The sequence below is a fragment of the Pseudopodoces humilis genome, chromosome 8 (genome assembly GCF_049639895.1).
Source record: "Pseudopodoces humilis isolate 2021_Gansu_Grassland_sample_001 chromosome 8, ASM4963989v1, whole genome shotgun sequence".
Classification (NCBI taxonomy): Eukaryota; Metazoa; Chordata; class Aves; order Passeriformes; family Paridae; genus Pseudopodoces; species Pseudopodoces humilis.
The window spans coordinates 26684209-26710892 of NC_142207.1; the positions used below are offsets into that span (position 1 = coordinate 26684209).

At 38.2% G+C, this 26684-nt stretch overlaps 1 protein-coding gene across 7 annotated transcripts; it reads left to right on the plus strand.

The window, feature by feature from the left end:
* Positions 1 to 68: 68 nt before the first annotated feature.
* On the plus strand, positions 69 to 26567 carry TRAK2 (trafficking kinesin protein 2). Of its 7 annotated transcripts, none has more exons than XM_014249594.2 (18): positions 69 to 189; positions 5977 to 6101; positions 6203 to 6290; positions 7276 to 7470; positions 11429 to 11482; positions 12185 to 12255; positions 12927 to 13043; positions 14213 to 14422; positions 16122 to 16200; positions 17850 to 17980; positions 18186 to 18260; positions 18893 to 19030; positions 19782 to 19861; positions 20534 to 20737; positions 20874 to 21172; positions 21505 to 21783; positions 22005 to 22104; positions 22641 to 26567. In XM_014249594.2, the coding sequence occupies exons 3-18, from the start codon at positions 6254 to 6256 to the stop codon at positions 23317 to 23319; spliced, it is 2748 nt and encodes a 915-aa protein (XP_014105069.1). In that variant the 5' UTR covers positions 69 to 189; positions 5977 to 6101; positions 6203 to 6253; the 3' UTR covers positions 23320 to 26567. The 7 variants fall into 7 exon arrangements, with proteins under 7 accessions (XP_014105069.1, XP_087914954.1, XP_014105070.1 ...); XM_088058828.1 differs by having other exon boundaries at positions 6229 to 6290; XM_014249595.2 differs by having other exon boundaries at positions 5977 to 6290; positions 18893 to 19027.
* The last annotated feature ends 117 nt before the right edge of the window (positions 26568 to 26684 follow it).

Sequence of the window (26684 nt, forward strand, 5' to 3'; positions counted from 1 at the left end):
GGCGGGGGCCGCTCGTACCACGCGGCCCGGCGCATTGTGGGGCTCGTCACTGGCGGGGGCCCGCCGGGGGCTGTAGTTCTGGGCGGGAACCGAGCGGAAGCCATCGGGGCCCTTCCTCAGTCGCCGCTGTGTTGCATGCGGGGCTGCGGCGGGAAGGAGCGGTGCCGGAGGGAGCGCAGCGTGGGGCGGGTAAGCGAGAGCTCGGCGCCGGCCCGGCGCTGCTCTGCCGCCTCACGGGCGAGCGGCGCGCTCCGTGCCTCACACCCCTGCAGGGGTTAACCCTCCCTCTTCTCGCCACTGGGGCCGTTCCCCGCCGGGCCGCGGCACCACCCGGGCCGGAAGGTACGGCGGGCCGCGCCGGGCGTGCGGCGGCTTCCCTGCGGCTGCTTGGGGTCGGAGCTTGTGGCCCGAGCGTGAGTCGGTGTCCGGGGCTAGCCCCGCGGTTCCGAGCGGAGAAGGAATTCCGGCGCCTGTCCGGGTTGGCAGCTGACAGGACTCTTTCGGCGGTGGTGATGCTCTGATGTAACGTAGCGCTGCGTTGAGCTCCCTCTGTTCGGTGTAAGCGTGGGCTGCGGGGCGGCGGTGCCCGCAGGCGGTGGCCGGGGTGACCTTCAGCGGCCCGGGGTGCCCGTCTGCGAGCGGGGGCTCCCTGGAGGGTTCTGTCACCGCCAGCACGAGGCAGCCCTTGCTGGTGACATCTTAGTTGTTGTCCTGCTTGTGTAAGGAAGGCAAGGGAATTCTGGCTTTTAGCAACTTCGTAATCACGTTGTTACATTTTTATCAGCTGATTAAACTGGAGTACAAATATCTGTCAGTAAATGTCATTTACTCTGTCGACCGTGCTAGTGGAGAAATGTAAGTGGAGTGGCATGCTCGTATTTTATTTTTAATGCAGTCTTCAGCTGTTGCATAGGTACCTATTTCTTGGTTATGTTTCACAGTTATTCTCGACTGATTATGACAGTCTGATGCAGATATCTGATATACTAATAAAGCAACATTAGAAAGTAACAGTCGATGGTAGGTTTGTTTTCAGATACTTGTTTTCGTTCAAAAGATGTAGTTCTTAGTAAAAATAGGCAGAACTTCTTTTTAATTACACTTCTGACACTGAAGCTAAATTGAAAAAAAAATATTTTCCAATACCTGCAATTTTTCCACTCTGTAATGGCAGTGTGATTATTAGAGCTGTATATGTTTATCGAATTTCTGTTAGGAGTATCTGAAGATGTAGTTTGAAGAGCATTGGGAAACCACAGACTTTCCTGATGGTGGTTTGCCTCTATTAGCGGGCTTGTGGAATTAATATTGTGCAGTTGAAGTGCTGTCTTTCAGGAATAACAATTGTGATTTGTTGATTAGTCTTCCAAGAAAACACAAACAGAGCATTTTCACAGAGATGGCTACAAAAAAGAAGACATCTTTTTTGCTGGTTTGATTGCTAGTGATATTCTGGTGACTGAGCTGTATAGATCAGTTTGATTATTTCTAATACTGAATTATAGCTTAAAATGCTGAGCATTGGCTGGGGTCTGTGTCAAGGAATTGAAACTACTTTTTTGGGGTGATCAGCCATGCATCCATTGAAAGTGTTAGTGATTTCAGTTACATGTTATTCATGTTCCCTTCAAGTATACTTTATAGAAAACAAGCTTGAGTTTTAAAAGGAGCTGATTACAAACTTTATAATGAAATATTAGCAGAGAACATAGCAGAATGAGGCATTAGCAGAATGCCGCAAGAGCCTTTATTGTATTTTATACCCTAACTAATATATAGGCAATCCATGATAATTCTTGATTCCTTTGAGATCATAACATTACTACATATATACATAATTTATTCTGAAAAGAGAAAATTTGATAGAAAATATGCATAGACAGTAATGTTTTGCTTGTACATTTACAGAAAATGAATTAATAAAACATAGTGTGTGTCTTTTATGTAGCTAACACTTATAGTTTCAGACAAAGGGAGGCTTCAATTAGGCATTTGCTGTTTTTACATTGTACTAAGGATGATAGAGACAACCTCCAAATGTGTAGGACTTTAATGTTAACTTTCAAGCTGTGGTATTCAACAGAATGCATGTATACATGTACATAAAGCATATATAGATGTACTTAACAGGTAGTGTTGCCACTTCGGAGAATATGAGCTAATACAAATGACAGACAAGGAGAATAAGTGAACCTGGTTAGGCAGAACTGCAGATGAAATAGGATGAGGGAATGTTGTGGCCAGCTTCATGATCCCCATGTGATTCATCATTCTCCAGGAGGTGTTCTCCAGCTTCCCCACTGAAGCCTTACCCCCATTCCAAAAGCAAAACAATCCAGAAGATGGGGGGGAGGGGTATTTTGTTTGTTTTCTTACAGTTTCTTATACCATTTTTATATGATTGAAAGTCTGTTGCAGGGTTGTTTATGATTATTATGGTTGTTTTTAGGATTGTGTTGGCATACTGTTTTAATTTTTTTTCCCTTACATGAGAAGAACACAAGCACTAAATAGATTTCTTAGGGGATAGTATTGGCTGAAAATAACAAGGTGTTAGGCATGCAACAAATGTTAATTATGATAGGCAAAGTTTGTGTTCACATAGATTTGTTTTTCAGTTGACAATCCTTTGTCCTTCATCTTCTACTGGATGGTGTTGAATTTGGCCTCTGCTTTTGAGCACTAGTCCTAGGAATGTTTTGGCACCAATTCAGTGTGGTCATGTTTGCTATAAGAATAGAACTGTTTCATTAACCTTGAAATGCAGAATATGTTGATTGCTATTAGCTGGCTTGACAGCATTCCAGTTTTAGCAGTGGAAAAAGTACTGTGTTAATGACTTGATACAATTTTTTTAATTGCATACTTACATGGCAGTAAAACTTGGCATCTGAGTATAATGATTTACTTGGCTTGCTTTTGGAAAATGGGTGTTGTCTTCTCTCTTAATCAAGTTAGAATCTTCTTTGTTGTCAAAATTTTGTTTGTGTTACTTGTGGCCTAATGTCTTGCATCCTGGAACTGTACAGAGGAGCAGACCTAGTTTAGTCTTTCCAAGTACATTTGCTCTCAATAAATGCAAAATAGCAGGAATAACAGTTTATTTTTGTTGAAGTTTGATATTGTCAATATAGATGCCAATATTTTGCATGCATTTTTAACTTTTTGTGCCCAGAGAAATCACATGTACAGTTGTCTGTAGTTTCCAGTTGCAAAGCAACTCCCTCATCTTTCTCATAATTCAGATTTGGAGTTCTCTAGTGGTAGAATGTCTTCAGAATTATATCCTATCTTGAGGTGCCCCAACTCTTTCTTCATCCATCTGAAATTGCTTAAAGTGTTACTTAGAAAGGCAAGAACAATTTTTAATGCTTCATAACTATTATATCTTTCTCTAAGGCTTTAGTCAGTATTTCTTTTTCAAGTTAATCTTCACTAGGGTGTTCTGACTCACTGAAGGAAAAATTTATAAAGTCTCTTTAGAGCAATTTGGATTCCCTAGGGCAGATACAGAAGGTGTAGGAATAGTTCCCACTTCTACAAGAAGTGTATATGTACCCCCTGTGTATATATGTGTATATGTACCCCAGGTTTTGGCTCACTGTTTGGAGCCAAATGATAGCTGAAATGTGAGACACACATTTGGGAGTAAAATTTAATCTAGAGAGTACAGAAATACTGAGATTGAGATAGGTATATATGTATTATGTATATAAAATGTTGTCTGATATTTCCATCTCTCATGACCCTTCCTTGAAGGATTGAAGGAAGCCTTCTGAGAAGCACCACCCCTGCATATGGGTTGTTCCCCAATATTTGAATTTCCCTTGTTTTTTTCATTTTCAGTTAACCTATTAGTAAAAGACATGAACACCAATGGGAAATTGGCCTATGAGGGAGTAGGGGGACAAAACTAATAAGATGTAGATTGGTGTAGAATGAATATAGTAAATTGACAGTGGAAATAATCTTTATAAATAAAGATTAAAACCAGTACCTGAGAAAGTTTTCTGGCTTCCCTTTTGGACATGTCTTTCTGCATGATTTTTATTTCTAGTCCATCTTTTTATAGCATGGTCATATATTTTAAAGCCACATTGTAAATTTTATGGGTTTTATTTAAATGCATTTAATTATAGTTGTGGCTTGCAGGAGGAATCTACAGTTAGGAAATAGGTTTATAGCTGCAGTGTAGAAGTCTCATGGAGTCACTTTCAGGGTGGAACTGCCCAGTGCTTGAATTTCTACAGAAGTTGCCCCATAGTAGAGGAAACTAAAGATAAAAGAGGCACTGGAAATGCAAGCATTAACTTTTATGGTGTTTGCTTATCTAGTAAACTTCTCAAAGATTTTACAAATGAGTTTGTCCTTTCAATTCAATAGCTTGGTGTTGGCCTGGTGCTCTAGAAAACATTTAGCCAAATCACCTTTTTTTTTTTCTCTTCTCTTTGGCTGAACTGAGATTGACCTGCAACAAATAGTGCTTCTGCTTTGTGCTTAGAGGAGAGATTAAAACCAATCTTGAGAAGTAGCAGCATTTATTTTTACATTTTTAAAACTCAGAGGTAAAAGACTGAGTTAGAGTTGTGAAGAAACTGTCCTATGCTGTTGAACTTCGTCTAGCTATATAGTGACTGTTCTTATTACAAAATAGTCATTCGCATATGTGGATCTACAGCAGTCTTCTTAAATGTCTTTTATTTTGCTGTATTAAGTTGTTTTAGAGACAGAAGTATGTATAGTTCATGCTTTTCAGCAATCCATTTATAAAATAGCCTCTAGGAAAAAAAAAACCCCAAACTTCTAAAAAGTGCTAGAATAATCTATACATTCATATAGAAAATGTTTCTGAAATCTCAAGTTTTTCTTTTTTATTAGGTGTTTAAATGCATAAGAATTAAAACTGATAAGCAGAGTACATACATAAAGAAATCAATGACAAAACAAGAAGATACTGCTCACAAGTATGAGCTGACTGTAATGGAAGAAAGTTCTTTTTTGATCTCATGCCAAAGTCTACAAGCAGATGAACTGGCAGGCTCCAGGCTTGCTTTAAAAAGCTCCTGCACTGTCCATTTTAATCTTGTCAAATGAGAGGTTGCTACAGACAGCAAAACAAACCTCTGATTGTTGTGCTTGATGATTTGAGATCTTGGGGAAACTGTTGAGTTAATGTTAGATTTTAAGAGAATTTTATGTTAACTGAATGCCAGAGGAGGGAAAATGACACTTGCTTTCACTTTTATATCTTTCTAGAACTACTGTTTTATATGAAAGGTGATTAATCAGTCTTGACGAAGGAAAAGCATATTTTTACTTTATTAAACTCTTCTGATAGCTTATCTGAATTAGTCACAGTAGTTTCATTCTCTGGTTTACATGAGTCCCTGCTGAAGAGAAAACACAAATTTTATCATGATCCACAAAGCAAATTTCTGATAGGTGCAATTTTTAGTTAACAGACTCCTAAAGGAAAAGTGACTCAAGCAAACAGTTGTATAAAAACTAAATTGTTTAACAATAGAAATGTTAAGGGTGATGTTTTTTTAAAATCTTGCCTTTAGAACCCATCACTTTAAATAAATGTAGTGGCCTGAAGAAGATCTCTGTTTAGTTGGAGCTGCTGTCTGTTAGCATAAAAAGGAAATGCCTTCATTTCAGTGAATGACCTGAATACACTAAATATTGTATGAAAGAAGATGAATAGTACAGACAAAGAGATATTTGACTAAGTGAGTCCATGTTTAAGGTGAGATGTCTGCAGGGAGAAAACATATTTTAATGTTACCTTTTACATGTACTGTGTAGACTGCAAATAAAATGCTTGTTTGCCTTTTTTTTTTTTTTTTAATAATAATTAATTATAGTACAGAGGGGAAATTCAGACTAAAAGAGACAAAGTCACACCAATTTACCTGTCTCCCTTGAAAGAGTGAAATCTGTTAAATTTTAGTGTTCTCTTTGTTTTATTTTTAGGTGATGGGTGAGCTGAGAAGCTGTTGAAGCTTATATGGAATACTTCTACTGATCAGTAGTAGCCCAGATGAAATAAGCATGTCCTAAGATGGCAGTAGATCTGGAATATGAACCAGCCTACAGAAGTGAGTTGATGCCAGATTTGTGAGTCTTGATGGCTCTCACTTACTCTGTCTCTAAAACCAAAGCCCTCTTTTTACCAAAGCAATAAAGGAATGGTGCACAGTTTGATTACAGAATGCTCTTTCCAAGGAAGTGAACTGTGAAGGAAGGACTCATGAGTTTTGATCCCAGGGGCTTGGAGAGCGTCCCTGGTAAGTTGAAGAATTACTATTACAAATCTTGAATGTGTCTAACATGTCATAAAGCACCAAACTGAAGACAACCTTATGTTTCACAATCTTTGTACTTTGCTTATGTGATATTGCAGAGGAACGACAACAGTGGGTCCATTTGACTCACTGGTAAAGTCAGTGTGCGCTGTAAAGTACTGTTTGTAAAATTCTCACTGTTAATAGTCAATATCAGTGGTTTTTCCATTGAAAGATACTGCAGACAGTGTTCATCTTGAGTGGAAATCTTGCAAAGATAATCATTGCATACCATTGATATTTTATGAATTTCATCTTAATGGGGTTTTTTTTGCAATAATTGTGAAGATATTAAGGGACACACATAACACCCTGCAACACAGAAAGACCTAAACTTTGATTGCAGGGGTTACAGTATCTTATTTCTCAGAGTGTGATTCCATAAGGATGATAATGTAATTTTATACTTGTTCCCTGATTTCAAAGCAGTATTCAGTTGATTTTACTTACTTTTAGATTGTTTACATCTATGTTCCTTATCAAACCAATGCATAAAACAGAAGAACAAGAAAAATGCGAATTTCCTTCAGAAAAGGGAAGCGTAACAACTGTGAAAAGTCAATGACACTTTTAGGAAATCAATAGCTGGTAAAATGTAGGTTTGTGTTTTATCTCAATGAAGAGGAAAAGCTAGAAATTTAAACTCATTACATACATTATATTCAGGAAGTTGGAGGGACACAGTATACCATCTTTTCAGTAAGTTCTGAGGTCAGCTGGGAGTGAGGAACTTAAAAGTACTGCAGTATAAATCAAGTATTGATTCAGTAAGTATTCTGGTATTTTGCCTGGTACAGAAAAATTATTTCCAAATCCACCAAAGATTTATGCAGTATTTTTTAGTACATAAAATGTATAGTAATGTAGCAACACTATTAAATTTTACATATATTTAACAATACACTGTTACTGGCATTTACTCTTTCAGATGGCTGCTCCAATGAGGACCTTCCTGAGGTGGAGCTGGTGAGCATGCTGGAGGAGCAGTTGCCAGATTACAAGTTACGAGTGGACTCTCTGTACCTGTATGAAAATCCAGACTGGATTCAGCCCACAACTTGCCATGGCCGGCTGCCAGAGATCGCTTCTCCAGCTCATGAGGAGGACTCCTTCCATTACATGAGTGAGTCGGTACTTATTTCCCCAAATATTGAAGGTACAATTATCTAGAAACAAAGCATTGTGCTAGAAGAGATGTAATACAAGAAATATCAGTGTACAGCAGCTCTGTTTTTCAGGAATATTAATGGTGCTGTGGTTGATTTGGTGATATTCCCCTGATGTTTGATGTCAGCAATGCTTGTGAAATGCTGTCAGTGGTTTCTTCTGGAGATAGAAAAGGGATGAATGGCAGATAGGTGGGTACTAGATCAATGTTGATCACTGCCTTCCAGTTCTAAAAATACTAAGTAACTTATTCCTAAACTTATCAAATGGTAAAGAAGAAAATGGACAGCTTCAATCACATGAAGAAACCTTTAATTTGTTGAAAAGAAAATGTATAGAAAGTTGCTGAATGAACTGTACACTTACTTGCTGGTAGTTTCTGAGTGTTTTCTTGTGAGGAGAATGCATTGTAATCTCTTCAAAGAAGTGGGGAGGTCCTGTTTCCTCCGTGAATTGGAACAAACCACACAGAAGAGTGAACTTGTTATTTATATACAATCTGTAATGATTACCTCTTCCTTGTACATGCCACCTCTGAAGGGTTTTTTTTTTTTTGTCATTTTTCTTTGTAGTTTAAACTTCCCAAGGGCATAGCAAAGGAGTAAGGAAGACTAAAACATTATCTCCCAAGAATGCAGTACTCAACAATTTAGAGTGATCTTGTTATGAGTTGACCTTGCAGGCTTTGAACTCTTTTAACTGTGGAAAGTAATTGGAAAGCTGCTTAATGTTTGTTGCTCAGTCTGTTTCTGATAATAATATTGCAAGCATAAATGATTTTATAGTCAAGTGAATGTTTTTGTAGTTCACTGGAAGCAGTTGTGCAGTTGGTGGGGTGTGTACTTGCCTCCAAGTGTTAATCATAGAGAGGTGGGATCAGAGTCTATCCGTGCTGGATGGAGCTTGGCATGAAACACAGCTCTGCTGAAGCTTTCTGCTCAGCACCTCACCCGTGTGACAAAGCACAGGGCTACAAAGGAACTTTGGTCAGTGTGAACTTGCATTTTCAGCCTGCAGGGAGAGGGAGGGGTTTTATCAACAAAGTTTTCATGAAGCCTGTTGTGTATTATTTGGCTGTCAATGTATTGCAGAAAGGGCTGTCTTCCTATTTCTCCCAGAGGGAAGTTCTTTTCAAATAGAGAAAGTGTCCTGTGAAAACAGTAAACTGCTTGTAGGAGTTTTTTAAACTATAAATGTTTTCTTGGAACAGTGACTGAAATTGAATTAAAATGTAGCTGTTAAGCATAACATACAAAACTAATTCTTGTATCAATTAAGGACACTTTCGTAACTGCTGATAAAAGATAAATATGGTTTATGTTTCTTCTAGAAATTGCCCAGACATTGGTTACACTTGAAATCATAGTAGCTTTTTTGAGACTAGTAACCTACAGGGGCATACCAGGAAGGTCCCAGACAAATACAGATATAAATCAAATTTTAGTTATAATTATAGTTGAATAGCTTGTTAGGTAAAATTTTAATCTTTCTTTGTTGCCTGCAATTGGGAATAAATGTGACATGAAGCATGACATGTAGTTTTAACTGTGTGTCTTCCTCCCTCTGTATATGTATGGAAATATTTTTGTAATTTTTTTCAAGAGAGAATGCTAAATAGATGGTTTGAGTGAATTTTTAGTTGAGAAAAAAGCCCCAGAACAACACAGCAGTTATTGCACTTCAGCTCCTCCTCTTTTTATGGCTGCTGCTGCCTATAAGAAGGTCTCTCCCATAACCAGTTGGGTTCACACTTGGCAGTGTTTTCAGTGAGGTGGAAGAATGTTTTTGGCTTTGACTGTGCTAGCATAAGAAGTCCTGAATTATTTGGAACCACTTGGTATGTGTGAATAAAGGGTCATGGCACAACATAACAAGAATTTTAACCAAAATGAAGAGTTGCTTGCAACTTTCACTTGGCAAGGTGAGTATTGCACATGCATGTGTTCTCAAGACAGAATTCTAATAAATTGTGTATAGTTTTGATCCTGAACTGAGAGAAAACACCAAAATTTACTTAGAGCTAAGTTTCAAAGCTGTCGGTTCTGTGATTTTAGTTATCAGAGTAAAGATATTTGCTCTTGATTTTAGGAACTTACCTACCTGAGTAACTTCTTATGGAATTAGTGTAAATTTTTATTAAAGGGACTGGATAGAAACTTGTAACTTGAAATCACCTGCTAAGAATAGTTAGCACAGGAGAACTGGCTATAATATTCTGCCTGTAATGGCTGTAACTTAGTTATGTAAGTGCAGTGAATTTTCCAAACACTAATAAGCTGGATGAGTTTGGAGTCCCCTTTCAGCAGCCAGTATCAGCAACCAAATAATACAGTAAAATTGTCCTCCAAGTGCACTTTGTGCTACTGATAGATAGGTACTTTGAATTTAGCGGAGAGTTTTTATTTTTTCCATGCTTAGAAGTACAATTAGTAAGTGACAGTGCTATAAGTTCAAAGTTCCTGCATACTTAAACAGCATGTGCTGGGTTTTTGTGCCTACTGATCTACTTGATGATGAAAAGCATTTGGTTTGTTACTTTGATATATTTTTCTTTTAAGCTTTTAGACAAACAGTAAAACTTTTCCATCTGTGTTGTTCTTCCTGTTCTTCTATCTTTCAAGATTACAAAAATGCTTCTTTTGTTACTAAACTGCAACTTGGTTTTGATCTTAGCATAGCTGTAGTGTAATGCTTTAAAAGGTTAATTGTGGGCATAATGTGTGTAAAGGGTATAGACAGCTTATGTAACATATGTAAATGAAGTTAGTGTGCACTTTAGTATCTCATAACTAAGTCTGTAGTTCTCAACAAAACAAACAAAGAAAAGAACTGATGTTGGAGTCAGCGGCACAGGTATCTCTGATACCTGGTTCTGACATGCAAGAAAGCACTGAATTTCATATAACACCCTGGAAACAACTGTTAAAGTTAAATAGAAAAACTTAGAGTGTGTGTAAATTATAGAGTTTTCTTAAGTCACTGGGTGAAAAAGTTAAAGTTTAAGCTAGTTTAGAAAATAAGAGGCAAGATGGAGGAATTAGGGCGTTGTCTCATTTCCTTCTTCTTCCTTCTTCATCTTCTTCTTCTAAAAGTTTTTGGGTAGTATTAAGTGATTGGATAAAAAGTGCTGCAGTGCAGCACACAGGTGTTGGGTCATTGGGTCACTAAGAAAAATAATTTACTTGGCATTTGTTAGTGGGATAAATAGACATATAAAAGACGTTGAAGAAGTTCTTTGTTAGCCATTTTGCACCTCTCTATCTTAGTGCATGTAGCTCCTTGTGCCTTGTATACGTGTAATATAGATAAGAGAAGAATAAACAACCAAGTCTGAACACAAGAAAACTGCCTCTTTCTCATCAATCTCAGTCCAAGGGGAAAAAAGAACCCAGCCACAAGTGTCCCATCAGGACAAACTGGTAATCTATACCATTGTGTATGCAGAGTAAGAATGAGATTTAAACAAGGTAAAAGAGTGAAGGAAATCTTGAGATCAAACCCACAATAATCCCATTTTGCAGTTTAGTGGTGATGGAATTAGTTTCAAAACAGGTTAACTTAAACCTTCAGCTGAAGCAGATGGTTCTGTAATTTTTAAATTTGTATTGCTGCTTCTTCACTTTAGTGATTCTGACATCATAAAGCAAAAATAGCAAATTGCTGTTGAGCTTAGCACAAACATTTATCACCTGATAGAGAGATGTATAATTCTGCTTCTGAAGGAAATTATGATTAAATGGTTTCCTAAAAGGTCTAAGAAGGTGTTAATAGTGCAAAACCTATGTTTGCACATGCATTTATTTTTTGATTGTGGTAGATGCATGTCAGAAAACCACCTGTTTCCTTACATTTTAATTCTTTCTCCTCTTTGTCCTCTTTTTCCCCTCTGTATCTTTCATTATCTGTCACTCTAGCTCTTATTGAACTTCCTTCCTCCTCCTTGGACGGATCTCACAAATTTGCACAAGGTAATTAAGAAGCCTTTGTTACTGCCATCTTCTTTTGATCGGGACATGAACTAGAGCAAACCAATGCTTTGCAGTTTTAGCACTGTGTTTTGTTCAGAGGCATCACAAATTCTTCATGCATTCCTCACTTAGTCCTGTTTGTCCAATCCTATTCTTTCTCAGTTTTTTAATAGTTTTGCAAACTCTTCAAACGTTGGAGTAATTTGATTACTAAGATAGCATTTACTGCTACATCTAAAATGCAGAAATACATTATTTTATTTCTTAGTTGTTTCCAAGATGGCCAAGCCCTTAATAAATGTATTTCCATGACTAGTCTCAGGAGTCTCCATACTTCCTGCATATAGCTGTCACACAGCCTAGTGGGAATTTTGCTTCAGGGTTAAAGTATGTGTTCAACTATATTTGGATATGCTCCAATATACTCTTCCTCCTCTCCCCAGCAGGCTGGAGGATTCAATTGCTAATTGCTCTTAGGAGTTTTTTTTTCATTTTGTAAATGTAATACCTCATTTATCAGTCTCCCAAATAAGTATTGTTTGACATTTCTGAAGCTGAAGATGCATTTTCATAGCCTCTGCTAGCTACATCAACCAAGTACTGTATTTGTATATAAACAACATCCCCTGAGTTCAGTTCTCCCACTTCTCACAATCTTCTTGTCTTTCTGTCAATGAAATAAGCATGTTTGTCTCTCTTCAGTTCTTGGCACAGATAATGTGGAGCAGAAAGACTACAGTCAAGCTGACATGGTCAAACGTCTGTTAGCTGAGGTATGCTTGTCTCTGTGTAAATACAATTGAGGGAATGTGTTTGAGGGAGAGCTTTATTCAGCTGCTGACCATGAAGTTATCTTCAAGAGCTGCTTATCAAACACATGGGTAATGAGAAGCTGCCCATTTGCTTGCACCATCTCAGAAACAAAATGTAATGAAATTATGGGCACCCATGAAGCCAGTGAGTGTAAGAAAGAAACAGCTTTCTTCTGATTTCCTGTTGCTCTTCTGCTTCTACCCTTTCACCAGTGTTTAAGCTGAGTAGTCCGTTCTGGAGAAAGTGTCACTGGGAAGGCCACAGGCCTAAGTAAATGTGATTTTTGTGTGTGTGTGATTCAACAGGGCCCACATAGTCTTTGTACTCAGCACAAAACCCAGAAATATCCCCAGGTTTGGTGCTTTCCCCTCCTACTGCAAATGGCTATGGAAGAGAATATGCTGTATCAAAAACCACAGTTGTGGATGTGTTCTGGATCCAAGTGATGAAGCATTAATAATTTTCTATTATTCTATATTCAAACACTATTTTTCTAGTGTTGATCCATTTGAGCGTGAATGGGGATCTCAGAGTGGTGATGCATTGAGCAATATCTAGGAGAATGTAAAACTACTCTGAATTTAAACCTTACATGACCAAAAGGAAACATTTTTTCTCATTTTGTGAGCAGAAAGATCGGGACCTGGAACTGGCAGCGCGAATTGGTCAAGCCCTCCTTAAGCGAAACCATCTGTTGATGGAACAGAATGAAGCACTGGAAGAGCAGTTAGGACAGACTCTAGACAGAGTAAGTGGTCACTTTTCTTTCTTTTTTTCCTTGATTTAGGTCTTTTTTGCATTTTTTTCTTTTTTTTCCATTTATGATGGTGGTAACAGGATTAATAGAAATATATCATTTTGTAGTGAAAGGGGTATTGGTGCTCTCTGACTACAGAAGTGTGCTTAGATGTCATTCTCCTAATCATTGTTCGATCACTTTTTGCAGTCCAGGAATTAAATAAGAAGACAACATATTGTAATTACTGAGAAATTATGAAAATGTTAGATATCATTAGGGTACATCAGATCATCAGTCTCATTTCCCACCGTTAAACTAAAAATGGACTAGTATAAGTCAAAATAAGAGATTGGTCAAAATAAGAGATTGGTATCTAATATAAGTGCTACTATATAACAACTTCATAAGTGAGGAAAGAGAAAATGAGCTGGTTAATGGGGTGCTTACACTAAGAGTAAACAAATGAATAAATAAAATGTAATGAAAAGTGAATTCCAATCTTCATTCCATCTCTTCCTTTAAGCACAGATTCTTAATCTAACCTTTTCTTTGTTTTTCTTTCTTATAAGAAGAATTAAATAGTTGACAAATAACCCTGTGGTCAACAGATGTAGTAAGCTACAGTGAAATGGCTTCAGCTGCTTGTATAAAACAGTATGCTGGTAACAAGGATGTACTCATAATCAGCTGCAGGACAGCATAAACTTAGGTACTCATCTAAAAATGTAGATAGGCAAAATAGATTTTATCTAAATGAGATCTGTCTCTTTTTTTTTTTTTTTTTAATTGTCCTACAGATCATTTAATGTGCAGCCTGGAGGGTCCCACTCTGTACATGTAAATAGTTGTCTCTCAATCCTTCGCTCCAGAAACAGCAATTCAGGGTAATGGTCATAATCAAAACGATAGCTAGCATGTTATAATGAAATAATGCATCAAGGCAGCTGGAAAATGATTTTGCAGTAAACTATTTTAAAAGTAGGTTCTGGTGTTCATTTTTGTGGTGTCTTGAATTTTCACTCTCCCTTGCAGTGGTAAAATTAGGATTTTGCAAACTTCCTGTGAAAAAAACAGAGCTATTCAGGAGCAGTGGTGTTCAAGAGGCTGCATAAATAATACAGTATGATATTGTATATGTAAAGTGTATTTCACGTGGTGGTGATCTTCACTTGCTCTAGGTTAACCAGCTGCAGCATGAGCTGTCAAAGAAGGATGACCTGCTGCGTATCGTTTCCATCGCTTCTGAGGAGAGCGAGACAGATTCCAGCTGTTCCACACCACTGCGTTTCAACGAGTCTTTCACTGTCTCCCACGATCCATTGCAGCTGGATGTCCTGCAGGACAAACTCCGAGAGCTGGAGGAGGAGAACCTGGCTCTGCGATCCAAGGTACATCCGGCTGGCGGCGTGTGCTGTATGTGCTGGGTGTGAAATGAGTCAGGGTCTTAACAATCCAGTGCCAGGGTTTCTCTTGAAGCACATGGCTATTTTGTGCACGTTCCCTCCATGCTCACATCCTTCTGTTTCCCTCATTCCTTATTGTCCCCAGAGTTCTCTAGCAGTCTGTTCTCAGTGCAGTTGTGATACATGAAAATGTATGGGAACATATGTAAGCACCCAGCAAAAGTACTTGGACACATCAGGCCTTCAAGCTAATGGAGTTTGTTTTGATATAAATCTGACTGCAATGAGCAGGAGTATTTGGGGAATTCCATTCTGTTGCCATTGTTTTGGTCAGAAGATATTTAAGGGTTAATAAGCTTTCACTTAAATTATTTTAAAGAGACACTTAGTTGTGACTATGTGATGAGTTTCTCTATTTTAACTGGTCTCTCATGTGTATAAAACTTGAATACAGGCACTAGATGTGCCATTAGAAGGACAGAGATTAAATGGCCAGACAAAAAATGGCTATAAAATGGAACCAACAGTAAAGGTTCCAAGAACTGGAATCTACAGATGTAATGGGTTTTTTTGGTAGTGAAGAGTGGAACTTGTAAAATAGGACATTGTTTAAAACTGGGTACTTTTTGTTGCCTCTAAGGAAAGGGGATGTTGTTTATTTTGTGTGTGGTGTTTTGACTTTTTATGTGAGTCTTTCCCAATATAAGCTTGTTATACCAGTACCAGACTAGATTCTTTTAATGTCAACAAAATACACTTCTGCCCTTGTTTTGTGTCCAAAATACTCAGCCTGAGATGCACATTCTTCCTAAAACTCCCTAAGACCAACTGGGTACATTAGTAGTGCTGTAGGATAAGAAAGAGAAGATCAGGTTGCCTTTACTTTGCTTGTAAGCCTGTATATGATTGCACAAGTTTACAGACCAACCAGGGCTTAATAATTCTGTGATACAACATAACCTTCAGTGACTTGAAATAGCCTCAATTACAATGAGCCTTTATTTGCTTTTTTTATTTCTTTCCATGTGACAGCACTATGTAAAGAAGTGTATTTGCCTGCACTTGTGTAAATGTACTGTTTGCTGGGATAATCTTTAAAACCATTTGCTGAGTTTTACAGTGCGAGTCCCTTACTGGCAAACAGTCCTGAGTGTAGAAGGCTGTCTGTGCTAAATGTAACATTACCATCCTCACAATCAAAAGGGAAGTAGGAATCTAGAGTGCTTCATGTTGTTTACATATGATGTGATACTCAGTCTCTGGCCCAGAAAATTTAGACTAAATAGACAACTTGGGAATATGGAGGAAAGCTGTTCTACCAAGAGCTTTTCAGTGCCGTAAGAGAGTTGGCTAACATCAGTCAGTTTTCAAGATTTTTAACTTAAGTTTTTTGAAGCAAATTAAATTGCTTATTTCTGATTTCTATCTTAGTTCACTTTCCCTACCAAATTAAATCTTTTTGCCTTTTTATTAGAGCCAAGAGATCAGGCTTTGTTCTGCAGTCTGTCTTTTACTCAAAACACCTGTAAAATTTTGGCAAGCAAGTTATGGTGGAAAACACAGTTGCATAGAATTTTTGAAGAGAGTGGGGAGACTCTTCAGTTGCAAGAATTTTAGAAGTAAAAATTTATAACTTTATAGATAAACTGAAATTGTTATTGATAAACGAATCATTTTCTCTAAGGCTTGCCATCTGAAGTCAGAAACCATTACATACGAAGAGAAGGAACAGCAGCTGGTCAATGACTGTGTCAAAGAACTCAGTGAGTATCCAGGCTGTATTTTGCAATGACAGGATGGTAGGTGAAATACCTAGTGCCTAAACTTTCTTAGCTAACCCTGAATCCAAAAATGAGCTTCAGTAATTTATGCCAGTCATTGAAGTCTTGCCCTTTGCCCAAGAGCAAGGTTGTTTCTGTATTTCACCAAGTCTCACTCTGGTATTAAAATTCAGCTGTGTGTGTCATGTTTAGAAGGGGGAAATGAACACAAAAGGTAATGTTCTTAAACTTCCTATACTGAAGCCTACAGACACTAGAAAATCAACAAAATACTCTTCTTGTATAATGGGTCGGTGTATAGACTCTTAAAACTATGAACACATTAGTTTTAAAATATATGTTATGAACCAAAGCATTTAAATCAGCAAGTGGCTTAATTTGTTTAGAGCGGTTGTTTGTATTTGTTTTGGGGAATGCTTATTTGCAAGAATTGCAGCTACTCTTATATAAATGCATGCTAAGTATTCTGAAAAAATAAAGAGCAGTACCTTTTTTTATCTGTAGTCATTTGATGTGTATTACTTCCTTTGTGCATAATAACCTTAAATTATATTTAAGATTATTTTTTTCTATACAATCACCATAAAGACTGGGTTGCTGCTTAATTTTTCTTGTTACAGATGGTCATAAAATACTATTAATTTATACTTAGTTGGTTAATTTACACTGATCCACCGAGAAAATATGCATCTTTTGCAAATAGGAGTTAGTTCAAATATGCTCTCCTATTTTCCTTCAGTGAGAATGTCTGTGAGTTCACTTTTTTATGGAATTGTATAGCATGAGTAGGCATGCTAGGTAATTTAGACTCACAGAAGTAATATTCTTCTAAAGCTGTGTTGCCTACAGCTTTAAAATTTGCATTTTCAGGAAAAAGGTATCTGAATGAGCTTAAATGCTCATAGGCCCATAAGTAGGGCCTTGTTCTGCAGTAAATGTGTGAGGTATAACAAGCACTGAAGTAGTAGTGTGACCTTTATGCAAGATTGATCAGACTTTCTTGTGACTTTGCAATGCTTTCGGGGCAAGTGTACAAACAAGGCTAACTGCATAAAATTATTTTAGCTCTTGGAGTTGCTTTGTCATCTCACTTTGTGAAGTGCTTGTTAAAAGAAAAAAAAAAAAAATCAGGGAACTGTGTTCAGTGGATCTTTGGGGAATAGATAGTGACCGAGATCGAGAGTGTATGTTACAGTTCACAAGGTTTGACAAAATGCCTTTGCTTACAATGGCAGTTAATAAAAAGATTAATTCAGAACCAGACTTTTCTAGCATATTCCATATCTGGCCTTGATCATGAGTCATTATGTCATTTGAAATTATTTTATTGTGGTCATTTCACATACTGGTCATGTGTATTTTAGATTCTGCATGCTTATTTCTTAATATGTTAGACCTGTATTTGAAATTAACTGTTTTTCCTCCTCCTCCCCACTATTAGTCTTTTCCTTATGGATATTCTAACACACCTACTTTTATGTATTATGAATTGATTTCCTTAGAGTACTGGTGGTTTTGCAGATTGTTGTTGACTTTCACTCATCCTTTCTAGGATTTAATTTTGGTTTGGGGTTATTTTTTTTTTTTTTTGTGGGAGAAGGTCTCGACTAAGTTCCTTTTGTGTTTTGTAGGGCAAACAAATGCTCAGATTTCCAGAATAACAGAGGAGTTGTCAGAGAAGAGTGAGGAGGTGATTCGCTACCAGGAAGAGATCTCATCCCTTTTGTCCCAGATTGTTGATCTTCAGCATAAACTCAAAGAAGTAAGGGAATGCTGGTAAAGTGTCTGTGTGCACGCAGGTGTCTGTGCAGCTTGTGCATGCCAGTGCTTACAGCAGGCAAAAATTGACTTGGCGAGCCATGGGGTTGCATTGCAAGAGAGTGGCGGTTCCAGGAAAGTCTGGCAGAGGATCAGTCTCTTGGGGAAATCGGCTGAGAAAATGATGAGCACCCTTTTTGTGCTTTCAGAATGTGATTGAGAAGGAGGAGCTGAAACTTCACTTACAAGCCTCCAAAGATGCTCAGAGACAACTGACAGCAGAGGTACTTAAGACTTCCAGATAACATACATTTAGAGAAGTGTTTGGGATAGAATACAGGAGAAGGAAAACAGAGAGAGTGGGAACTACTGCTTTTTAATTATGTAGGATTTTAATCTTTCAGTGTATTAAGTCATATGATTGGAGGAAAAGAATAATTATTTTATTTAAGCCTACACAAATATTTTTGTAGTTCACAGGAGAACAAAAGTCAAGAAGTGTGTTTCAAATAGGGAGGTCTTACTATTCTTAGCTATGAGAAAATGAGTGCTTTAGTGTGAATATTACTGATTATATCAATAGTACTGTGGTTCATAAGATTTTAAGGCAGTTCTCGTTTTTTTGCTTCTTTTGCATCAGTAGTTGGTGTATTTGCATTTTTTATGTATTTTCCTTTGAATTTCATCATACTTTTTCCTCTTTTGAATCTTTGTGCTTTGTCACTAAAACCACTACGGGTGCTGTGCTGACTGTTGTCCATTCCAGTTGAGGGCATGTGCCCTGCAGCTGGAAGAATCTTACCTAGAATCTACCATTCTAGGTTACTGTAGGAGTTCATTCAGTTTCAGTCTGTCTTCTCGCTGAAGAGATCATGTGAGGATGGCCTCTCTTCTCTTCTCTTCTCTTCTCTTCCAGCTCCACGAGTTGCAAGATCGGAATGCAGAGTGTCTGGGGATGTTGCACGAGTCCCAGGAAGAAGTGAAGTTGCTGCGCAGCAGAGCCAGCTCTGTCGCTTGTCTCTGCCACCTGCAGTCCCGTGGAGCATTTCCTGTGGTAACCAGCACCTCTAGCATGGCACACACCAGCTGGCACACACAGCTGAGGCAGTGAGCAGCTCTAGGAACTCAACAGGAGCCTTTGCGGGAGCTGCAGCCAGAACTACTTTGTAGTAGGCAAAGGAGCTGATGTGTTGGTTTTTCAATTCCTCAATGTGTACACTTTTGAGAAATTTAGGAAATTAACTGTTCACTTGACATATTGTGACACTGCAATTATTTTTCCTTTTTATATGCCATTTCTGTTTAATAAGGGAATTGGCATGATCTATACCTTACACTCAGGCATGCTAGTGTCTTTTTTGATGTTGGTGTGAATTTTATAACTCAACAATGTTTCTTTAAGAAACACAGCATCTCACATACTCAAAATATCTGGGAATTCTTCAGGTTTTGGTTGATTGTTCTGTGTGTATGGAATAACTCGTGTACACTTGTAAGAAGTGCTCTTAAAACTGTAGCTTAACTAAAGCAACCAACATACAGAGTACGTAAAGAAACACAAAGGAAAAGGAGGTGTTGCTAATGAAAACTGAACCCATCCTAGTCACACATGGGTGTACTTATGGTGGAAAACTGTCCCACATGCCCTTCCTTCAGAGGCAGAAGGGTTTGTCCAAAGCATACTGATACTAGGCAAACAAATGCAGATTGTTAAAGGTAATTTTTATAGATATTTTCTGCTAAAATTGTCAGAAGGACGACTTGAACCAAATTTGTCAACTCTTATGGTTTCCATTTTTCTCTAGGATTCCCTTGCAGCAGAAATTGAAGGGACAATGCGGAAGGAATTGAGTCAGGGTGATGAATCTGTTCTCTCCAAGCAAAAGTATGTTTCCAGATCTCTATGTACTATTTTAATATTTATCCATAGACTTGTATTGATTAAGGTGAAACTGATTTTTGGAACTCCATAAATGCATATATTCCCTCTATGTTTTCATTGTAAATAAAAAAAGGTTTGTAATATTTGATAATCTTTTCAATTTTGAAACCATTTGATTCTGTGAAGAAGCTGGGAATTGCTAAAATGATGTTATTTCATTCTTTAATTTGTGAGATTTTTTGATCCAAATTCTCTGATCCACAGGACTAATATTTAGAGAAAAATTGCCAGGCAAATGATGTTATAGCTGAAAGATAGGTAACAGTTTTCAAAGCCATGAAGAACTGTTCGTGGATCTCATAATTCTGAGCAAGAAATAATAAACTAAATGCATTCCTGAAGGCATATACAAATTATGTCCATAAAATATATACTTCTGAATAGTCTAAAACAGTTATCAGTAGAGGTTCAGGTCTTCAGGTAAAGAAGTGGTAATTCTGATACTTAATAGAGTAGATCTCCTGAAGATATGAGTGTTTTAGGCAATCGTGTTTTTCTGAACATCTCTTTAGTGAGGTCTCTGCAGAATTTTCAAAGTTTGTTTTTCAGAGATTTTTCTTTATTACATCTTTTTTGCTTCTGAAAACCATGTTTGTTTGCTTGTCTTTTCTGCAGGGGTCAACAGAAACGAGTGTTTGACACTGTCAAGATTGCTAATATCATCCGTAGCCGCTCCTCTTCCTTTCCTGCCCCGTTGCCAATCCCTGGATCAAATCGCTCGAGTGCTGTTATGACAGCAAAGCCCTTCCAATCTGGTGTGCATCACTTGGAGAGCCACACACAGATGGTCCCAGGGAGCAGCTCTGAGAAGAATATGAAGTAGGAATCACAGCCTGTTACCTTCTTCTGAAAAGAACTGTTTCAAAACTAAACCCAGACTGGACTTCTGCTGTGTAATAGAGAAATAGTTAATTTAATGGGCTTAATATCTATTATTATTTGATGTTTCTCACAGAGACACTCTCAGTCCTGGCCAGCCCGGAACCCCTGGAGACAATGACCTGGTCACAGCTCTGCACAGGCTCTCCCTGCGTCGTCAGAACTACCTGAGTGAGAAGCAGTTCTTTGAGGAGGAGTGGGACCGAAAAATGCATTTGCTGTCTGAGCAGAAAGAAGAGGCTAGTGGCTGCAGTACACCGACAGGAAGCTCTTTTTCCCCAAGTACAAACTCAGAATTCACAGATCTCTCTGCCAGCTCTAGTAATCTCCGTGTTCTCCTACCAGAGAAGTTGCAAATTGTCAAACCCATTGAAGGTAAGAGGATGATATTCCTTCTCTCATTAGCAGAAAAGGATTTTATATTTGCCAGCTAAATCATGGTGTGTATAGCTAGGTATGATGTGCAGTAACAGGAAGCAGTAGTATTTATTTGATAGGCTCCATGCCAGCGAGCTCATCAGCATCGTTTCCTATTTGGCTTGCCTAGAGGGTGCTAAGTGTTAGGCTGCTTCTTGGGATTGCCATCCATTGGATGTGTGGATCACAGTGTGGGCACCAGCCAGCTGCAGTTTTCATAAAGCATTTCTTGTAACTTGGCACAGTAGTAGGTAATGGCTCTCTGAATCTCTTCTCTTTTGTCACACCAGGATCTCAGACCCTTTTTCATTGGCAGCAGCTTGCTCGACCCAACCTAGGCACCATTCTTGACCCAAGACCAGGTGTTGTTACTAAAGGCTTTACCCCTCTGTCTGATGATACTGTGCACCACATCTCTGACCTGGAGGAAGATGATGAGGAAGAGGATGAAGGCGGTATAACATTTCAAGCACAACAGTCCTTCCCAGAGGAAAAGAAATGTGCATTGGCAAAGCCAGTGGCAGGGATTTTCCTGCCACCTATTACTTCAGCAGCAGTACCACTCACTGGTAAGAAGCATGGGTAGTGTTTCTTCCTGATTCTATTTAGTAGTGTCCTTTTCTCTCTGGAAAGTGTTTGACTGTGTGGTAATGCTGTCTTTGCTGTTTCTGTACTTCAAAAAAAAGGACTCAAAAAAATTAGCAGGGGTAATAACATAGTCTTAAACTTTGATTCATACTTGTATGTCTGTATTTTTACCCTTAATGGATGTAAATTCTTCACGTTCCAGCCTCAAATCCAGGGAAGTGTCTATCTTCAACAAATTCCACATTTACCTTCACTACCTGTAGGATCCTTCACCCATCTGATGTCACTCAAGTTACTCCCAGGTATGAGGACTGCTTACATCCTAAATGTTGCTACATAGGATTAAACAGTTGCTTCCTGGCTTTTGGTACATGGACCAGTTTTAAAAAATACTAAGGCAGTTAGGCAAGATGTAGGATGTTACTAATAAAAATAGTTTAATTACAAAGGGAAACTTAGAATTCTCTAGAGTAAGAGTCAAAACAGGTTAAGGTAACTTGGAGTAAATTTTAACCCTTGAGTAGCAGATGCCTTGTATCATATAACTATTGTGGAAGAAAAGATTCCATGATAATTTGCTTTCTGATTCTGTTATATTGTTTTTTAAACTAACTAGACAAATATATTAATATTCTATCTAATAGAGTACAGGTGATCACAGAAAGGTAAATTCATTGGTACTTTGCAGAACAATATTCCCAAGTACTGAAGCTGTCACAGCCAATAGCAATAGTTAAGGTTTTTCTTGAGTCTTCTGTATACTAAAAAGCAAATGAAGAGCAGGTATAAAAATGTCTAATGTGTGTATAGTCTCTGTTTAATTTTTATTTTCTTTCAGCTCCATGAGTGCTCCGTTTTCACTGGGAAATACTGGCAGCAGTACTGGAAACCCAGTAGTGAGCACTCCAGCTGTTCCTTACAGACTCAGTATTGGAGAATTTCTCACCAACAGAAGAGACTCAACTACTACTTTCAGCAGCACAAGCAGCCTGGCTAAACTTTTGCAAGAACGAGGCATCTCTGCCAAGGTTTATGACAGCCCCATGTTAGAAAAGCTGCCTTTGCTACAACCCTCTCGAACTCTTCCCATTCCTTCTACTCCACCAAATTCTCCTTCACGTTCACCTTGTCCTTCCCCTCCGCTGTTTGAGCCTCGAGTGCATCACTCAGAGAATTTCCTGGCTTCTCGACCAGCAGAAACGTTCTTGCAGGAAATGTATGGCCTAAAGCCCTCTCGTAACGTCCCAGACGTAGGCCAGCTGAAGATGAACCTCGTGGACAGACTGAAGAGGCTGGGCATTGCCAGGGTGATCAAGTCCCCAGAAACACAGGGCCATAGCAAGAACCAGGGGCCAGAGGTTGGCTTGCAGAGGCATGACTCAGCTGGGTTTTTAAATGCAGGTAGCAACTTAATGGCGGGACTGAGAAGAAACCAGAGTCTTCCAGCCATGATTGGAGCACTGGGAGCTCCTGTTTGCACACAGTCATCAAAAATGGATATACTAAAGGAAGACTAACTGACCTGAAAGGTGTTTGACTTAGAGCACAGTAAATAATTTGAGGGATGAACATCCAGTACAGGCATTGTTAGGTGTGTTATGGAAGAGTTGGAGAAGGTATGTGCATGTTAAAATGTGGGAGAGAGAAGCGTTGGGATCAAGGAGCAAAGAAACATTGCTTGGGTTTGAGGAAGGTTTTTGTGGGAGATAGGTAAAACCAAAGCTTTATTTCAAGTCCCCCTTCAGCATCTTGTCTTAGTCAGAAGTGAAGACTATTCTAGACATTAAAGGGTTTTAACCCTTTAACCTTTATGTGTAGGCATTTTCTTTTTTTCCACCATATACCCATAGTATTTACTAGTTGTTTGCAGTCAGGCTACATCATTTAAATATAATATTAAAATGTCAGTCTGACCAGCATTATCATCCCAAGTTCCTCTCTGCAGCAAACAAATGTGAAAACTTGGATTTGTTTTTGTTTTATTCTTTTATTTTCCGTTTCAGAAACTGTGCTCTTTTGAACTCCTCCTCACTTTGAGAAGTGGGGGAAAGAACCTTTAGGTCTGTGTAAGAAAGTAATACTTCAGTTTACAAACACAGGATTTATATTTTGACAGTGCAATTATGTTAGTGAGATATTAACAGACGTTAATTTCTTTCCTGAGCTTGAGAACAAAGCACACAGAGAAATGTGCAAGGAATAAGAATTAATCAGCAGGAAAGTGTGTGTTGGGGTGAAAATGTCAAACTAAGAAATCTTTCTGAAATGTAGTATGCATCTGTTTAAATGAGGTTAGTTTTGTGCACACACACACACACAAATATCTCAGGCACATTTCAGCATTGCAAAAGGAAATAAACCCTAGGTGCTTGATTCAGGGTTCCTTTTTAAAGACTTAAATGGAGGGCATTTACTTCAAGGAAAGTGTTGGAAATTCAGAAAACTGTCTCTTGTCTTGCCAAGTACACATCCTGTATATTTGAGAGTTCTCTATTGAACTTTATGCCTTTCATCCATTAATTTTATGCAAGATTTTGTTTAAAAGATTTCATTAAGAGCAAAATTTTCCAGTCTCTATATAGAAACAGAAAGAAAAAAGCTGGTGTTCTTTGTAGCATTTTAATGAATATTGAAATCCAGTGGTCAGTGAGGGAGGGTGGTTCTGAACATAGCTGAGGCAGACTTTCCAACTCAGAAAAGAACTTCAATTTAGAAATCCGGTTTCTGAGTGTTAATCATCAAAATATTACTGCCCATGCTGCTTTTTTGGTTCCTTCCTGTCCAAGGGTCTAATCATAAGTGAACAATCTACAACAGATGTTTTGTGCAACTTAAGAAAACGTCGTTGTTGCTAGTGACCTGAATTGAAACAGCTTCTTAGTCTTCATGTAAATTTTCACTGTACCTATCAACATTATAAAATTATTTGTTTCCATATAATTAGATTAAACAGTTAAATTTCCCTTGCCTGGTACCATGTAAGTGGGGTATAGCTGGCAGCTGTCTTGGGGTGTGGTGTGAAACATCAGTGCAATTACACCAATTTGCATTTGCCGTAAGGCAGTAAGGCACATCCTCCATAATCAGCACCCTCGTTGCTGCAGGGGTGAGTGAAGTAGGGCAGGAAAAGAAAGCTTCTTGTTTATGGGAAATTTGTAATGTGGCCTTTCTGATTTTACAGTTCTATAGATCTTGTGATGACTCTTTTTTTTTTTTTTTTTTTTTTTTTGTAAAAGGATAAGGTGTAACCACTTCAAACTTGCACAGGGATTCTTAGCAGAAGCTTGTCTGTCAGCAGCGCACAGAAATATTTAGGAACTCCTGGAGTTGCCTTTTGCTCTCTAAGCAAAATCTTACAGTTACAAAAGGTGAATTTTATTTAAAAGACTATATACGGGTTAATTTTGTTTTTTAAATGAAAAATATTTAATTTTTTCATGTAAGTATTTATGTTTGTATGTACTTAGCTGTGCATGGTGTCTTGCCTAGCTACCTACAGTAAGAGTGAAAGGAGGGAGTGCAGTGTTGGTCTCCAGTGGCCTGAGATGGGTATGTCTCCTGTGTATCTGTAAATTCCAGGGAAACAAGTTAGCAAAAGCATGACAGTTTGGTACCAACAGAGAAGTGTGTAGCATGTCAAAAGTCCATCCATTTTATGTGTTTACTGTAGGAATACCTGAGTTAGAGATAAATTTTTGAAGGTATTACACTGTGTTTCTAACTGGCTTCCTAACTCCAGCTGTTGGATCAGCAGAGTAGCAAATCAGCTAAGGTAGAATTCCTTTGGCAGACCATGGTTCAGGTAAAACTAACCTACAAGCATATAAATTAAATGCATGTTTCTCTTGGGAGATGCTTCCCTATTCCATAGCCCAGCAATATAAACTGGCTCAGTTCAAACAATGCTGTGGGTGTTGAGGGGTCAGTTTGTTCTGTAGCTGAGGTGTATCATCAGATACTTAACATAAGGCAAAAAGAAAATGGAAGAACCTCTATACCATGGTGTTCGTGTGTTTATCCAGTTGGTTGATGCTGTGGTGCAGTGTTCAAATTCTGTCATGCATTTATGCCTTTGGATGGTTGTGCAGTTTAGATATACATGACTGGCTTGCAGTAAAAGGGAAAATTGGTACTTCCAAGTTTACCATTTTGTGCCAAGAAGATAAACCTTTTTTTTAATAAGATGTTTCTGAGAACATTTTAGAAGTTACCGTGATTCTAGGCATGATTTGGCTTTTTTCTCTCGTAAGAGAGATGAGAGGTGACAAGCTTGCATGGCTGACATCCTGCACCAGATCTTTTCTTTGAGTAGAGATAGAGCTAGAAGGAATGGAGAATTCCATTTTGGCAGGGTTCTGTTATCTTGCAGGTTTGAGTCAAACACAGATGCTAGAAAGAACTTACCTGTGCTTGTGCAAGTTACAAGAGACAGAAGGGAATTCTTGTATTTACTTATTCCGATTGTCTTAAAGCACAGACTTAAAGCTTTCTAGTTTCACTGTTAGTTTTTGATAAACTCGGTGATACCTGCATGCTCAAATTACCTGTGATCAAAATTAAACATCTACTGCAGTGGAATAGCAACAGAGAAGGGGAGTAATTGCGTTTGGGCTTCATTTGGCTGTTATGTGAGGGGATTACACACAATGTTTGAACAGTCTGGGATTTTCATGGTATTTTTTCCATCTGCTTTTTGCACTTACTGTTGTTTCATAGTGGAATGTAAATTTGATAATAAACATGTATAACATGCCATTTTTCAGTATATTGCTGATATTCTGTGGTTTGTTCCAGATGTCATCTTCTCTATTACAGTGTTCTGTAACAAACCTAAAATCAGGCCTTTTTGTGGCTAAAATTTATCATGATTATACTGTACCCA

Coding starts and splice junctions, on each gene's coding strand:
- TRAK2 (XM_014249594.2), top strand. CDS start 6,254: ATGAGTTTTGATCCCAGGGGCTTGGAGAGCGTCCCTG. Junction 19,031..19,781: donor CCCGTGGAGCATTTCCTGTG/GTAACCAGCACC, acceptor ATTTTTCTCTAG/GATTCCCTTGCAGCAGAAAT. Junction 21,173..21,504: donor AATTGTCAAACCCATTGAAG/GTAAGAGGATGA, acceptor TTGTCACACCAG/GATCTCAGACCCTTTTTCAT.